The 15,349-nt window shown below is 43.2% G+C and overlaps 1 protein-coding gene across 3 annotated transcripts in view; it reads left to right on the forward strand.

The window, feature by feature from the left end:
* The window catches only part of pde4ba (phosphodiesterase 4B, cAMP-specific a), a 753,168-nt gene that overhangs the window by 556,405 nt on the left and 181,414 nt on the right, over nucleotides 1–15,349 (forward strand). For all 3 annotated transcript variants that reach the window (XM_041207962.1, XM_041207961.1, XM_041207963.1), the window contains 2 exons: nucleotides 5,783–5,819; nucleotides 7,849–7,919. In XM_041207962.1, coding sequence (XP_041063896.1) covers nucleotides 5,783–5,819; nucleotides 7,849–7,919 — 108 coding nt within the window. The remainder of the gene's footprint in view (nucleotides 1–5,782; nucleotides 5,820–7,848; nucleotides 7,920–15,349) is intronic.

Consider the following 15,349-nt stretch of genomic DNA (forward strand, 5'->3'; position numbering starts at 1 on the left):
ACGAATGCAGTAGACTAAATTGAGGGAAGTGCAAGTGAAGTGCTGCTTCACTTGAAAGGAGTGTTTGGGCCCTTGGACGGTGAGGAGGGGGGGAAGTTAAGGGGCAGGTGTTGCACCTTCTGCGGTTGCATGGGAAGGTGCCGTGGGAAGAGGTTGAGGTGTAGGGGGTGATGGAGGAGTGGGCCAGGGTGTGCCGGAGGGAACGATCCCTGCGGAATGCCGCCGGGGTGGGGGGGGGGGTGGTGGTGGTGAAGGGAAGATGTGTTTGGTGGTGGCATCATGCTGGAGTTGGTGGAAATGGCGGAGGATGATCATTTGAATGCAGAGGCTGGTAGGGTGATAAGTGAGGACAAGGGGGACCCTATCATGGTTCTGGGAGGGAGAGGAAGGTGTGAGAGCAGATGTGCGGGAGATGGGTCGGAAACGGTTGAGGGCCCTGTCAACCACCGTTGGTGGGAAGCCTCGGTTAAGGAAGAAGGAAGACATGTCAGAGGAACTGTTTTGGAAAGTGGCATCATCAAACCAGATGCGATGGAGGCAAAAGAACTGAGAGAATGGGATGGAGTCCTTACAGGAAGCGGGGTGTGAGACAGCTGTAGTCAAGATAGCTGTGGGAGTCGGTAGGCTTGTAATGAATATTGGTGAACTGGTCTATCACCAGAAATTGAGAAGGAGAGGTCAAGGAAGGGAAGGGAAGTGTCAGTGATGGACCATGTGAAAATGATGTAGGGGTGGAAACTGGAAGCAAAATTAATAATTTTTTCCAGGTCCAGACAAGAGCATGAAGTGGCACCGAAGCAGTCATTGATGTACCAGAGAAGGAGTTGTGGGAGGGGGCCAGAGTAGGACTGGAACAAGGAATGTTCCACATACCCCATAAAGAGACAAGCATAACTGGGACCCATGCGAGTACCCATAGCCGCATCTTTTATATGGAGGAAGTGAGATGAGTTTAAAGAGAAATTGTTCAGTGAGAGAACAAGTTCAGCCAGACACAGGAGAGTAGTGGTGGGTGGGGATTGTTCGGGCCTCTGTTCGAGGAAGAAGCAGAGAGCCCTCAGACCATCCCGGTGGGGGATGGAGGTGTAGAGGAATTCGACGTCCATGGTGAAGAGGAGGCAGTTGAAGCCAGGGAACTGAAAATTGTTAAAATAATGTAGGGCGTGAGAGGAATCGCAGATGTAGGTGGGAAGAGACTGGACAAGGGGAGAAAGAATGGAGTCAAGTTAGGAAGAAATGAGTTCCATGGGGCAGAAACAGGATGACACGATCGGTCTGCCGGGACCTGTGATGCTGTCTTTTGAGCTGGCAGTGAGCGAGATACCAGTGAATGTGCAATGGCCTTGAGTGTGAGAGTTTAGAGTAATGAGATGGCTGTATTACCCTGGAGGCACGGATGAGATCATTCATTCGTTTTCTGCATGGCCGACCTCTTGTACAGCATTGGCACTGACCACCTCTGCCACCATCTCCCAAACCAGAGTGATGAGACAGATGGGCCTCCTACAGCTAGAACGGGGGTAGAGTACATTGTGGTGGGCCTCCATGGCATCCAAACATTGTACCATGGATGCATCACAGAATTGGGTGGGCTGCACTCTACTTGGCTTTTGGGGCCACGTCTTCACCAGAGCAATCCTGGGCTGCGAGCATTGAGAAGTGTGTACATGGCTGCAGTTTAAATATGGTGCACTGCGTGAGAAAGTGGTGAGGCAATGGTGTGGCAGGCAAATTGGAGGCTGCCTGCTATCCAGATGGCTTGTTTCCTGTGGCTACATGATTAATGAGGTGGGCCTGCAGGTAAATTAACTTCTTACCTGCCCATTACTGCACTTTGTGAAAATCTGGGATGATTCTGCTCACAGTGTGGGTAGAGCGGTCAGAGTGGGAGTGGAGCAAGGAATTCAAATGACAAGCAACTGGAATCTGAGAGACTGAACAGAGGTATTTCATGAAGCTTTTACCAATCTGCTTTTGATCTCCCCATTGTAGAGGAGATTGTATCACAAGCAGAATATGCTCATGAAATTGAAAGAAATGCAAATAAATCACTGTTTCACCTGGAACGGGTATTTAGTGTCCTGGATGGTGGCAAGGGAGGAGGTGAAAGGACAGATATTGTATCCCCTGAGCTTGCGCAGAAAAGTGTTGAGAGAAGGGAGGGGCATTACTGATGATTGAAGAATGGCCATAGTTGTTGTTGAGGGAACAATCCCTTCTGAAGACTGAAAGGGGAGGGAAAGATGTGTTTGGTTGCAGCATCATGTTGGAGATGCAGAAATGATGGATGATTCATTTGAATTTGGAGTAGGGCGGAAGTAGGAAATCCTATTGTGCTTCTAGGATGGAAGGGAAGGAGTGACAGCAGAAGTGTGGGAAATGGGACCGACATGGTTTCAGGCCCTGTCAACTATGGTGGAAAGAAATCATTGATTCAGGATAAAGCATGTTGGAAAGAATAGTATAGATGGTGGTGTCATTGGAACGTGTGACAGAAACGAAGACTGGGAGAGTGGAATAGAGTCCTTACGGGAGGCAGGATGGGAAGAAGTGCATTCAAGGTATCTGCAGGGTTGGTGGGTTTATAAGAGGGTAATTATTGACAGCCTATCCCAGGAAATGGAGATAGAGAACATTTATATATTGTCTTTATTGTCAAAAAATTCCCAAAATGAGGTTAAATCAAAACATTAACGCCAACTAGATGAGCTATAAGGAAGATGCTTGGTCATGAATTTGGTTTTTAAAGAGGATTTAGAAGAAGGAGAGAGAGATGAAGAAATGGCAGGATTTAGGCAATGAATTCCAGAGAATGGGGCTTAGGGGTCTGGGGTATAGAGTCCAAATAGTGGAAGGTTGCTCAAGAAATCAGAGTTCGTATAACGGAGAGTGGAGAGTTCTGATGAGGCGGAGTTACAGGGCCACAGCATGTTTGTATCAATTCCTGTAGCATAACGGGCTAACATTCAATTTACATAGAAATGACAAACGATGGAAGTGGTACCAGATTATTCATCCATCCTAAATTCTAATACTTCCAACTGCTCAAGGACGCTGGAGAATATGTGCCGCAATTTAAAGGTACAGTTTGCCAACACACCTAAATCAGCAAAGTAAAAAGAGCAGAAGTGTGGGAAATGGGACTGACGTGGTTTCAGGCCCTGTCAACTATGGTGGAAAGAAATCATTGATTCAGGATAAAGCATGTTGGAAAGAATGGTATAGACATTGGAACGTGTGACAGAAACAAAGACTGGGAGAGTGGAATAGAGTCCTTACGGAAAGCAGGATGGGAAGAAGTGCAATCAAGGTATCTGCAGGGTTGGTGGGTATATAAGAGAGTAATTAATATAAAAGTCTGGAGATCTTAGTGTGATTCAATTCTATTTCATTCTAATTTGTTTGCTTCAGTTACTGGCTTCAGTCCTCTCCTGTCGTTATGATGGTGTTGTACCTCAAATATTAAGTATACCACCACCTAGAAATGGGAAGAAATGCATAAGACAGAACTTTGTTTTGCAATGTTATCCATAGAGATAAAGCTAGAGTCCCAACATACAACACTAATGCAACCAACAGGCTTTTAAAGATTCTTAAGCATTTGCCTCAATTATCATACCAGAAGAAATCAGCAATAATAACAATTTTTCATGCCTTTAACATATTAACACGCCCCAAGGTGCTTCAAAGCACCATGATAAGCAAAACTTGACATCAAGCCACATAAGGCCTTGACTAAAAGCTTTTTTTAATCTTTCATGAGATATAGGCATCGCTGGCTACATCAGCATTTATTGCCTATCTCTAATTGCCCTTGAGAGGGTGGTGGTAAGCTACTTATTTGAACTGCTGTTGTCATGAGGTGTAGGTGCACCCACAGTGCTGTTAGGAAGGGAGCAACAGTAAAGGAATGGCAATATAGTTCCATGTCAGGATGGTGTGTGGCTTGGGGGGGAACTTGCAGGTGGTAATGTTCCCACACATTTGCTGCCCTTGTCCTTCTCGGTGGTAGAGGCTGCAGGTTTGGAAGGTGCTGTCAAAGGAGCCTTGGTGAGTTGCTGCAGTGCATCTTGTAGATCAAAGGTCAAAGAGGTAAGTTTTAAGGACCATCTTGCAGTTGGAAAGAAGCAGAGAGGTTTACAGACCACCAGGGTTTAGGACCTAGAAACCTGAAGGTGTGGCCATCATGATGTGGCGCTGTTAAAATTGGGACGCTTGAGACCAGAATTAATGGAATACTAATATCTCCGAGGACATTACAAAGATAGGGAAGAGCAAGACCATGGAGTGATTTGAAAACGAGGACAAGCATTTTAACGCATTGCTTAATCAGGAAACAATGTAGGTCAACAAACATTGGGGTGATAGGTGAACAGACTTGATGTGAATAAGTTCACAGACAGCAGATTTTTCAATGGCCTCAAACTTAGAGGGAAGAATATTGGAGGTTGGTAATGAATGGATTAGAATGGGTAATGGATGTCAGACAAGCAGTCTGATAATTTAGCAAAAGTGGAGGAGCCGAGAGAGGTGGTGAAGCTGGGTGTCATTAATGCATATGTGAAAACTAATGCTATGTTTTTCAATGATAATGAGGGGAAGCAGGTAGATGAGAAATAGGAGGGAACAAGGATACATCCTTGGGGGACTCCAGAAGAAATAACCTGAGAGAGGAAGGGAAGCCATTGCAGGCAATACTCTGGCTGCAATTGGATAAGAATGAAACCAGGTGAGTGCAATCCCACCCAGCTGGATGATAGTGGAAAGGCATTGGAAGAGGATGGTGTGGTCAACCATATCAAAGGCTGCAGGCAGGTTGAGAAGTATGAAGAGGACTGTTTACCTTTTTTACAATCACGTAGGGTGTAATTTGTGACTTTGATAAGAGCTGATTTGGTATTGTGGCAGGGGTGGAAATCTGATTGAAGGGATTCAGTCATGGAGTTTGGGGAGAGATGGGCTCAGATTTGAGGTGGCCACGCATTCAAGGGCTTTGAAGGGGAAATTGAGGTAGATTTGGTGGCAAGGGCCTTGGAAGTGAACAGACGTTCTCGAGGGAGGCGCAGAAAGAGGCAGTGAGAAGTGATCCACAGGACTAGAAGTGGGAGGGGTGAGTTGGATGGGAAAGGTATTGGCACAGTTAGCCCCCAGTGGATGTGCTGGGCAGGTGAGTCAACAGGAGAGTAAGATGGGGCAATGAGGGTTGCTGCTTGTAATGAGGCAGTGCCTCACTATATTTCAAATAATTTTAATTCTTTGTGTGAAGAAATTTTCCCTGGTATCTTAATTTGCCTTTCACTGGTTTGAGCTACAGGCCTTTCTCTTGCTGATATTAGTGCTCCGGCTTTAACCGTTTAATATCTTATATGCCTCTATAAGGTCCCCCCGCCCTCCAGTTGCTTTTCCAAGAGGCTGAGAATCCCCACTTCTTCGCTCATAGCTCAGTTCTTTGACAGGGGGACCAACCTCACGGCTCTTCTTTGCACCTCCTCCATGAATGTTTATTTACTGTCTTAGTGACCAAAACTGAACATAATGCCCATGGTGTCTACGCCAGAGCTTTTACAGTGGGGAGTGGTGGTGTCCTCCCAAGTATTTGTAACATAATTTATTAACTTTCATCTTTGGAATTCTAATCATTGTAAAATATAATTTCAGGAGTTGGGAGGAATGCCCAATGGATCAATATTTTATGGATTAGTGCTGAATGAAACCCAACAATTATTAGAATGTTTGCCACAGTTTAAAATAATAGACTGACTTTAAGTTTTTATATTTCCAGACATGGAGATGACTTGATCGTTACACCATTTGCACAGGTAGGTTAAATTTCATTTTTCTTCTAATAAAAAAAGGACACATTTCCTGAGCATTTCTTTTAATTTTAGTCGAGAGTATATAACTTGCTTCACCTCAGATATTCTTTGCTGCCTTTTTCTTGATGCTCTTTTGCTGGTGTACATGTTACATTCAGCAAAAGATGCAACCAGACAACCTGTTCTCAGAATTCTGAGAATGCCACTCTGAAAGATTGCACCAGGAACTGCTGCAAGAGTGACCTACAGCAGCAATTTTCCCTATGATATTTTCCTCCTTCCTTATCATGAAAACTTGTCCAATAATATAGTCCCTCCCACGGAGCTGAAACTAATTAGCTTGTAATTAGTTCTTAAAAGCAATTACTCATATTGAGGCATGAATCTACAAATGATAGTTGATCACTAATACCCTATCCAAATAGTGGGCAGTCTTGTCAATTGTCTGGCAAAAATGGAGGGAATTTGGCGGGTAATCATTCAAGAGCTGCTCTGCATCCTCGATTTGATCCCAACAATTCCAGCAAATTCCCCAGAAGTTTATTTGAATGCATAATAAACCCCTTCAAAAATGAGTCGGCGTGTTATAATTTTACACAAATGACACACACTCTTGTTTTGCCAGATATGAGCCAAAAATTTGCAATGGTAAGGAATCCCAGCCAACACGCCAGTGGGCTTTTAGTTGTCATAATTAAGCACAATTCTGTCTTACCTGATTTATACTTGGGCACATTTTCAACACTAGTCACTGGATGACAATGGCCTGAATTTTCATCATCAGATTGACTCAGGAGCCCTTTAAAAATGACAAACGGGTCCCAGTTCCAGGATTCCCGACCCCATTCCCAGGTTTTCTCATTTTCAAGAATGCCTTTAAAGGGTGTGGGCTGCTTCCTGTCAGAAGCCTCATATGTATGCTTGGCTGAGAGCTCAGACAGCTATTAGAATACTAGAACAGCTGCTCACCAGAGGAAGTATTATTTGATTGACAGCTCAGGCTCTCTGATCTCTCAGATCAATTTCACAATGCTTGTTGACGCAAGCTAAATGATTTCACGGGTTTGTGGTTTTTGAAATTTCAAAGGGCCTGGATGATTGATATTCTTGGTCCAGACTCTTTTTTTCAAACATTGGAGAAAGTTATAAATGGATTACATTTTTCCAAAGGTTCTTTTTTACACATGCCACTATACATTATGGTCTTCATTGATTCTAGAAAGTGTACAGTCAGTCAATGGGCATGGAAATGGCAGAGTTTGGCATAAAGGGACATAGGCACTGGGTGGAAGGGAAGATCTTGGCATGAGGACATGAGGGGGCATACTGGGTCGGTGAGGGCATGAGGTGGCATGGATGAGGCATGAGTGTTTGGAGGGTGAAGATGGGTGAGGGCTGGAGGGCTTTTGTGTTTTACTTTCACCGCGACAAAATCCCATGGCACTGAGGCAGACCTTTTAAACAGGCCTTCTTTATACCTGGCAGCCCCTGTGGCTGCCTCCGCACTTCTTCCTGGGTCAGCTGGCCTGACTCCAGCCTGCATCTGGCCCCCAGCAACGGAGACCCCATTTTTGCAGGCACTTTCTTCAGGCGGGCTGAACCGGGAATTTTCCTGACTCCTTGAGGATGAAAATCCAGGCCAATCTGTTTGCATGTGGACATATTTCAGCAAAGGTCGCTGGAGGGTGGTTCGTTCACACATGGACGTTTTCCAGTAAGTGTAGCTGAATGGCATATAGGAACAGAACCTTGTTTGACACTTTTATCCTCAATACCCTTGGGGCAATGGGGGTGAACAGGTCACCTCCAGTCACATGAAACAGGCTGGCAAACCAATTTCACCCTCAGTATATCTGATTACAGCAGCATTCCTGCTGTCCAGCTGATCCTAAAATAGAAGAGGATTTAAACCTAGCAATTTATTCACCTTTTTGACCCAATTCCCAACTAAGAAGTGCATTTACAAGCTGAATTATCTGAATGAGGTCATCTTTAAATTACATGAATAATCCAAATTCACTTTTTTTTTCAGGTACTGGCCAGCTTGCGGAGTGTGAGGAGTAATTTCTCGGTACTAACAAACATTCATGGAGCATCAAGCAAGTAAGTCATTTGGCAAATGTTAGTTAATGAAGGGAAATTTACCTCTCCAAGAAAGTTGTATTTGGAGCAGGTGAAGGCTGATAATTTGTGATATTTCTTATGTTCTTATCTTCAATGATGCAATGTGGCTTAGATATACCCACTTCTGGGTTTTAAGAGGAGCATTTGAATGTTGGCAAGAAATGAACATGTCTAAGTCAGGGATTTATTAATTGGATGCAGGTGGAAATTTACTGGTGCAATTAACGTCCTTAGAAGACATTTATAAGCCCTTTTTAAATTGTTTTTACCTTGGCTCTAAATTTTACTTGAGCACCATGGGTACTCAAGAAACAGGCAAGTTTGAGCAACAGCACGTGTAGATATTTAAACTTGTTTTTCTCCCATCTGAATATTTGTTCACTTATTGTATCTGCTGTCTCAGTTCCTTCTGGAAAATGTTTAGCAGAGTTCTTGTGTGGATATAACTTTTTTTAACCTTTGAAGATTTCAAACTGACAAGATCAAGATGGGAGGCACCTTGGATGTTTTTTTTTCATTCATCATTCATGGGATGTGGGCTTCGCTGGCTGGGTCAGCATTTATTGCCCATCCCTGTTGCCCTTGATTTGTTTGACAGCACATCAGAAGAGGAAGAACATATTCTCCCACACCTCCCATATTTCCAGAATTTTCTGTTTTCATTTCAGATTGTCAGCTTCCACAGTCTGTTGCATTTATTTCCATCACCTTCCATGCTGGGGTCAGCGTGTCCAGAGGAGGGGAGTGCATGGGATGGTGGGGGGAGTGCACAGGATGGAGTTGTAAAGGAGAGCACTGCCCGTGTCATATAGTTTACTGACAGAGGCTCAGCTTCCTTCTTCTCTCAGAAGATCATTTTTTCAGCAGGTTGAGGTTGTCATGTTAGTTGATGGCAGACATCTACTGTTTCCTACAGGAAGGTGTGATTCATGCATGACTTAGTGGCAAGAATTACCAGTGGCTATGAAAGTGACCACCATCCTTAACTTTTTCGCCTTTGGACCAGTATATCCAAGATCTTCCAGTCAGCTGTATATAAATGCATAAGGCAGGACACTGATGGCTTGATTGCCAGGGCTGGTAATTATGGAAATTCAGTGATGATAATAGCCAGAATGAACAGACACTCAGATTCACCTATCAGACTGTCCAACATCCAATATCATGTGCATTCAAGATCCTGACTACTTGCTGCGTAAATAAGGGTTTTCCTTGTGTCACTTTAGGTTCATTTCCAATTCACCTTAAATCAGTGTCCTTTAGGTTCATAGCCTTCCTCCAATGGAAAATGTTTCTCCCTACCTACTCTGTGCAGACTCCTCATGATTTTGAACACTCCTACCAAAATTCCTCTCAACATTCTCTTCTCTAAGGAGAACAGCCCCAACTTCTTCAATATATCTACATAACCGAAGCCCCTCATTCCTGAAACCATTCTCATATATCTTTTCTGCACCCTCTCTAAAGCCTTCACATCTTTCTTAAAGTGTGAGATCCAGAATTATGCACAATACTCCAGTTGAGGCCAAACAGTGTTTTATAAAGATACCACAACTTCCTTGCTTTTGTACACCGTGCCCCTATTTATAAATCCCAGGGTTCCATAAGTCTTGTTAACCAATTTCTCAACCTGTCCTGCAGCTTTCAATAATTTGTGCCTTACCTTGTTAATTTTAATTTTTGTTTCTCAAAGCTTTCTCACCATTAAGGCTAAATTGATTGGCCTATAGTTGCTGTGTTCATCCTTACACCTTTTTTTTGAACATGGTTGTAACATTTTGAATTCTCCAGCCCTCTGACACCATCCCTGTATCTAAGGAGGATTGGAAAATTTCCTCCATGATTTCCACACTTACTTCCCTCAGTATCCTTAGTTGCATCTCGTCTGCTCCTGGTTATTTATCAACTCTTAAGTACAGCTAGCCTTTCTAATACCTCCTATTTATCAGTTAACCCATCCAGTATCTCAACCACCTCCTTTTTCATTATGACTTTGGCAGCATCATCTTGCTTAAGATGGATGCAACGTACTCATTTAGTACCTCAACTATGCCTTCTGCCTCCATGTGCCCCACTCCTCCTTTTACCGCTTTTTTAAACCATTTTTATGCCAAAGAAGACTTTTGGATTCTTTCATGTTAGCTGCCAGTCTCTTTTCATACTCTCCCTCTTTGCTTCTCTTTTTTTCGTTTCTCATCTGAGCTTTCTATATTCAGCCTGGTTCTCACTTCTTATCGCATTATCTACCAAATATGTGGCATATGCACCCTTTTTCTGCTATTTTTCATTTTCTAGGGAATTTGAGCTTTGGCTTTGTTTGTCCAATGTTTCCCCCTTTTGAGAATATATCTCAACTGTACCCGAACAAACTAACATGCTGGTGTATTGCACTTTGCACAAAATTGCACAGCGGTCTCATTGCTCATCTTCAGATAAAGATAGGAAGGAGCAAGAGGAGGTTGAAAATGGGGGAACGCACTACTAGACCAGCCACTTACAATGCTGTCAGGAATGGCCTAAAATCGAGAAGCTTCACCTAGCGTGAAACTTAAGAAATGAAAACCTGCGGTCTGCTCCCATCGCCAGGGCAACCACTTCCCCTCCATTTTCACTAAGTAGTCCTTCAGCCACTTATCCACCAATTGCACATCTGCCCAATGGTCATGTATTGACATTCATCATGAAACAAATAAAAAGGTGAATTAGCACTCGGGATACAATAATGAGCAAGGCCTGGAAGTGGTGCAAATCAATTCATTTTGTGTGCCATTATTGAAGCAGAGCAAAATTCAAAAATATAACCTTTTGTCAAACACCCAATGTTAATTACAATTTATACTTCCTACCGCTTTTACGTTGTGCATCTCATGCAGCTTTAGCACAGATAGAGGCAGGCTACTCGGATCTCTGCCCTGAAATGCCTTTGGCCACCAGCCTCTTCGTTTTGGAGCCCCTGATGGCCCTGCCAAAGACTGCTCCACCTGCACCTGTGCATGGGCAGATTGGGTCTTCAGGAGATGTGGAAGCTTGTCTCGTACTGCCTAGAGATGGAATTGCACAAACAGGTGAGGAATGTGTGTGCCCTTAGTGGCATTCCTACTTTCATGTCCTTTTTCACTGGCATCCACTCCTGGGACAGTGCCACATCACTCCTACCACTCTGCTGCAGACCATAATGGTGAATATCAGTGTTGCGTTGTAGGGCTGTGGATTGGGTATCTGACATCCTGTTGAAGATGATAGGCAAGTTGACATCCAAATTCTGCATGGCTGTGGTCATGGCTTGCATGGATTCATTTCAGAGCCTTACTTGAAACTCCATGGAAGTGGCCTCTGTTTCCAGAACAGACATCCTCTCAATTCTCTGTACCACCAATCCACTACCAATATCCTACCATAGTTTATCCCTCAAACAAGATCACACAAATTGGTCATTACCACTTTGCTGTTTGTGGGAACTTATTGTGCCCAAATTGGCTGCACGGTTTCCTAGGTTACAGCAGTGACTAGTACAAGAGTATTTCATTGTCTATAAAGCACTTTGAGATGTCCAGTAATCATGAAAGATGCTATACACTTGCAAGTCTGTCTTTCTGTCTTTAGCTATCTGAAAGTTCCCTGTCCTTCCATCTCTGAGAGGAACACAGATGTCACTTATCTCCAAGACATTCTCCTCTGCATCTGTGAGCTGGACTATTTACAGCAGCCCAGTCCTGACTTTCTCACAAGTTTTTTGTGCTCTTTTCTACGAGGAGTGAAGGAGTAGACTTGTAAGAAGGTAAAGGTCAGGTATTCACCAAGTGCATGAAATGCATTCAGTGAGGATGACTATGAAATGCACCATATGCATAAGGATTTATTTGAGTGTCAGAAGTAGATTCATAAATGTGGAGGTGATGAAGTACATAGAAAGTGAAGACTGGATGCTGCTGAAAGTTGAATGGATGTGAGGAGTGATGTGATGGAGAACATGTAGCAAGACAGAGTGAAAGTAGCGGGGGATTGCTCAAAGCACTGGATGCAGTTGAATAAGCAAATGTACACATTTTTTCTGACCTGGTTAGGTCATTAAATTCTTTAAGTCCCATTCCGACATTGCATCCATGACCTGGGCACAATGTCCTGTTGCTCAATTCCTCAGTTCCCTTCAGCCATGCCTTTTGGTTCCTTCCTCCCATTGCTGGAGAAGATTATGTCCCTTCTTGTGACTGCATCGAGTAATAATTTCAGTAAGGGTTCATAAAATCTGGTTGCTGCCCTTGGCTCCATGTCCGCCAGCCACCCTGAACATTTCCAATTTCCATTTGTGCACTGCTCCTTAAAGTGCAGCTGAGATTGTGAAATGCAAATGCCAGGCAACAACCATCTCCAGCATGAGATAACCTAACTATCTCCCCCTGACATTCAATGGCATTACCATCACTGAATCCCCCATCATCAACATACTGTGGGTCATCATTGACTAGAAACTGAACTGGACCAGCCATATATATTTTCTGGCTACAAGGGCAGCTTAGAGGCTGTTTCTTCTGCAGGGAATAATTCAACTGCTGACTCTGCAAAACCTTCCCACCATCTACAAGGCATAAGTCAGTAATACGATGGAATAGTTGCCACCTGCCTGGCTAACCGCAGCTCCAACAACATTCAAGAAGCTCAATACCATCAGGTCAAAGCAGCCTGCTTGATCGGCACCCCATCCATTAACTTAAACAATCGCTCCTTCCACCACTGGAACACAATGGCAGAAACGTGTACCATATACAAGCTGCACCAAGGCTCCTTCGACAGCACCTTCCAAACCTGCGACCTCCAAGACCTAGAAGGAAAATGGCAGCAAACATATGGGGACACTAACATCTGCAAGTTTCCCTCCAAATCACAAATTGTCCTGACTTGAAACTACATCACCATTCCTCCACAGTCGCTAGATCAAAAGAACATAAGAAATAGGAGCAGAAGTAGGCCATTTATCTGCATGAGCCTGCTTCACCAGTCAATAATATCATCATGGCTGTTCTGATGTGGCTTTAACTCTACTTTCCTGCCTGTCCCCCATAATCCTTAAACTCCTTGTCAATCAAAAATATGTTTAACTTCACCTTGAATAAATTGAATGAACCAACCTACACTGCTCACTGGGGGAGAAAATTCCAAACACTAATGACCCTCTGAGAGAAGAAATTCCTCATCATCTCCATCTTAAATGGGAGATCCCTTATTTTGAAACTGTTCCCCTTGGCTCCGAATCCCCCAGGAGGGGAAACATCCTCTCAGCATCTCCCCTGTCAAGCCCCCTCAGGTACTTTTTTGTTTCAATAAGATCACCTCTCGTTCTTCTAAACTCCAATGCGTATAGGTCTAACCTGCTCAACCCTTCCTCGTAGGACAACCCCTTCATCCCAGTAATAAGTCTAGTGAATCTTCTCTGAGCTGCCTCCAACGCAAGCATGTTCTTCTTTAAGTAAGGTAACCAAAACTCACAAAATACTCTGGGTAAGGTATCACCACTGCCCTGTACAGTGGTAACTAAGCATCCCTACTTTTCTACTCCATCTCCCTTGCAATAAAGGCCAACATTCCATTTATTATCTTAATTACTTGCTACACCTGCAATGCTAACTTTTTGTAATTCATGAATGAGGACACCCAGGTCCCTATGCACAACAGCATACTGCAGCTTCTTTCCATTTAAGTAATACTCTGTTTTTCTCCTTGCCAAAGTGGACAACCTTACATTTTCCCACATTATGCTCCACCTGCCAAGTTTTTGCCCATTCACTTAAACTATCTATATCCCTTTGCAGGCTCTTTGAATCCTCCTCACAGCTTGCTTTCCTACCTATATTTGTATCATCAGCAAATTTGGCCACAATACAGTCATTAAATTATTAATGTAGATCGTAAACAATTGAGGCCATAGCACTGATCCCTGCGGCACTCCAGTAGTTACAGTTTGCCAACCTGAAAATGACCCATTTATTCCAACTCTCTGTTTCTGTTAGCGTGTCCACTATCCATGCAGCACCTTATTGAATGCCTTTTAGAAATCCAAATGAACGACATCAATTAGTTCCCCTTTATCCACCCTGTTCATTACATCTTCAAAGAGCTCGAATAAATTTGTCAATTTCCCTTTCACAAAACCATATTGACTCTGCCTAATTGTATTATGATGTTCTATACGTCCTGCTATTACCTCTTTAATAATGGATTCTAGCATTTTCCCAATGCAAACATTAGGCTAACTGGCCTATGGTCTCCAGCTTTCTGTCTCCGTCCTTTCTTGAGCAGAGATGTCACGTTTGCAATTTTTGCATCTGCTGGGACCCTTCCAGAATCTAGGGAATTTTGGAAGATTCCAACCAATGCATCCACTAGCACTGCAGCCACCGCTTTGAAGACCCTAGGATGCAGGCCATCAAGTCCAGGAGTCTGACAGCTTTATGTCCCATTAGTATTCCCATTACTTTTTCTCTAGTGATGGAGATTGTTCTAAGTTCCTACCTCGCTTTTGCCTCTTGATTTTCAACTATCCTTCGGATGTTTTTTGTGTCTGCTAATGTGATATAAAATACTTGTTCAGGGCCTCTGCCATTCCCTTGTTGCCCATTAATAAGATCCTTGAACTTGCTTCCTAATAGCACTGTGGTTCACCTGCAGCATTTTAGGAAGGTGGCTCATCATCGCCTTGTCAAGGGAAATTAGAGAGGGGCAACAAAAGCTGCCTTCATATTAATATAGGGACCAATATGTTTGCTGCAATTTAAAACAGGCTCAGCAAAGAGTTTTTTTTGGTCTTGCTAGAAAAGGTAAATAATTTCAAAACTAGTTACAGATCTAAGTGTGTATCTTTCCTTCAGTAGTCTCCCCAGTGCCACTACATCAATCCTTAACTGAGAAAGCACAGCCATGTTACAAGACCTGTGTCAGTACCTTGTTTTTGCTAATGACCAGGGGCTACAGTTTAATCAGATAATGACAAAACCTTTGATTTATTTTCTCCAACTTGCTCTGCCCTACAAGGAAAGCACTTATTTTTAATTATGCTATCACTGTGAGCACCAAATGCTTTCCAGCGCCCATTTTAATTGCTGATTTTTTAAAAAAATTATTAAGAAACCGAAGGAAAGTGTTAGTGGCAATAGTGCAGGAAAGCTGCATGATTGAAAAGAATAAGGTTGGAAAGCAAAGGAGATAAACATGATTAGATTAAACCAAGACAAAAACAGAAAATGTTGGAAAAACTTAGCAGGTCTAACAGCATCTATGGAGAGAAAACCAGTTAACATTTCGAGTCCATATGACTCTTTTTCGGAGCATTTTCTGTTTTTGTTTCAGATTTCCAGCATCTGCAGTATTTTACTTTTAGATTAAACCAAGCTTGTCTTCTAAATCCTTTAAATTGT

The sequence above is a fragment of the Carcharodon carcharias genome, chromosome 16 (assembly GCF_017639515.1).
Source record: "Carcharodon carcharias isolate sCarCar2 chromosome 16, sCarCar2.pri, whole genome shotgun sequence".
NCBI lineage: Eukaryota > Metazoa > Chordata > Chondrichthyes > Lamniformes > Lamnidae > Carcharodon > Carcharodon carcharias.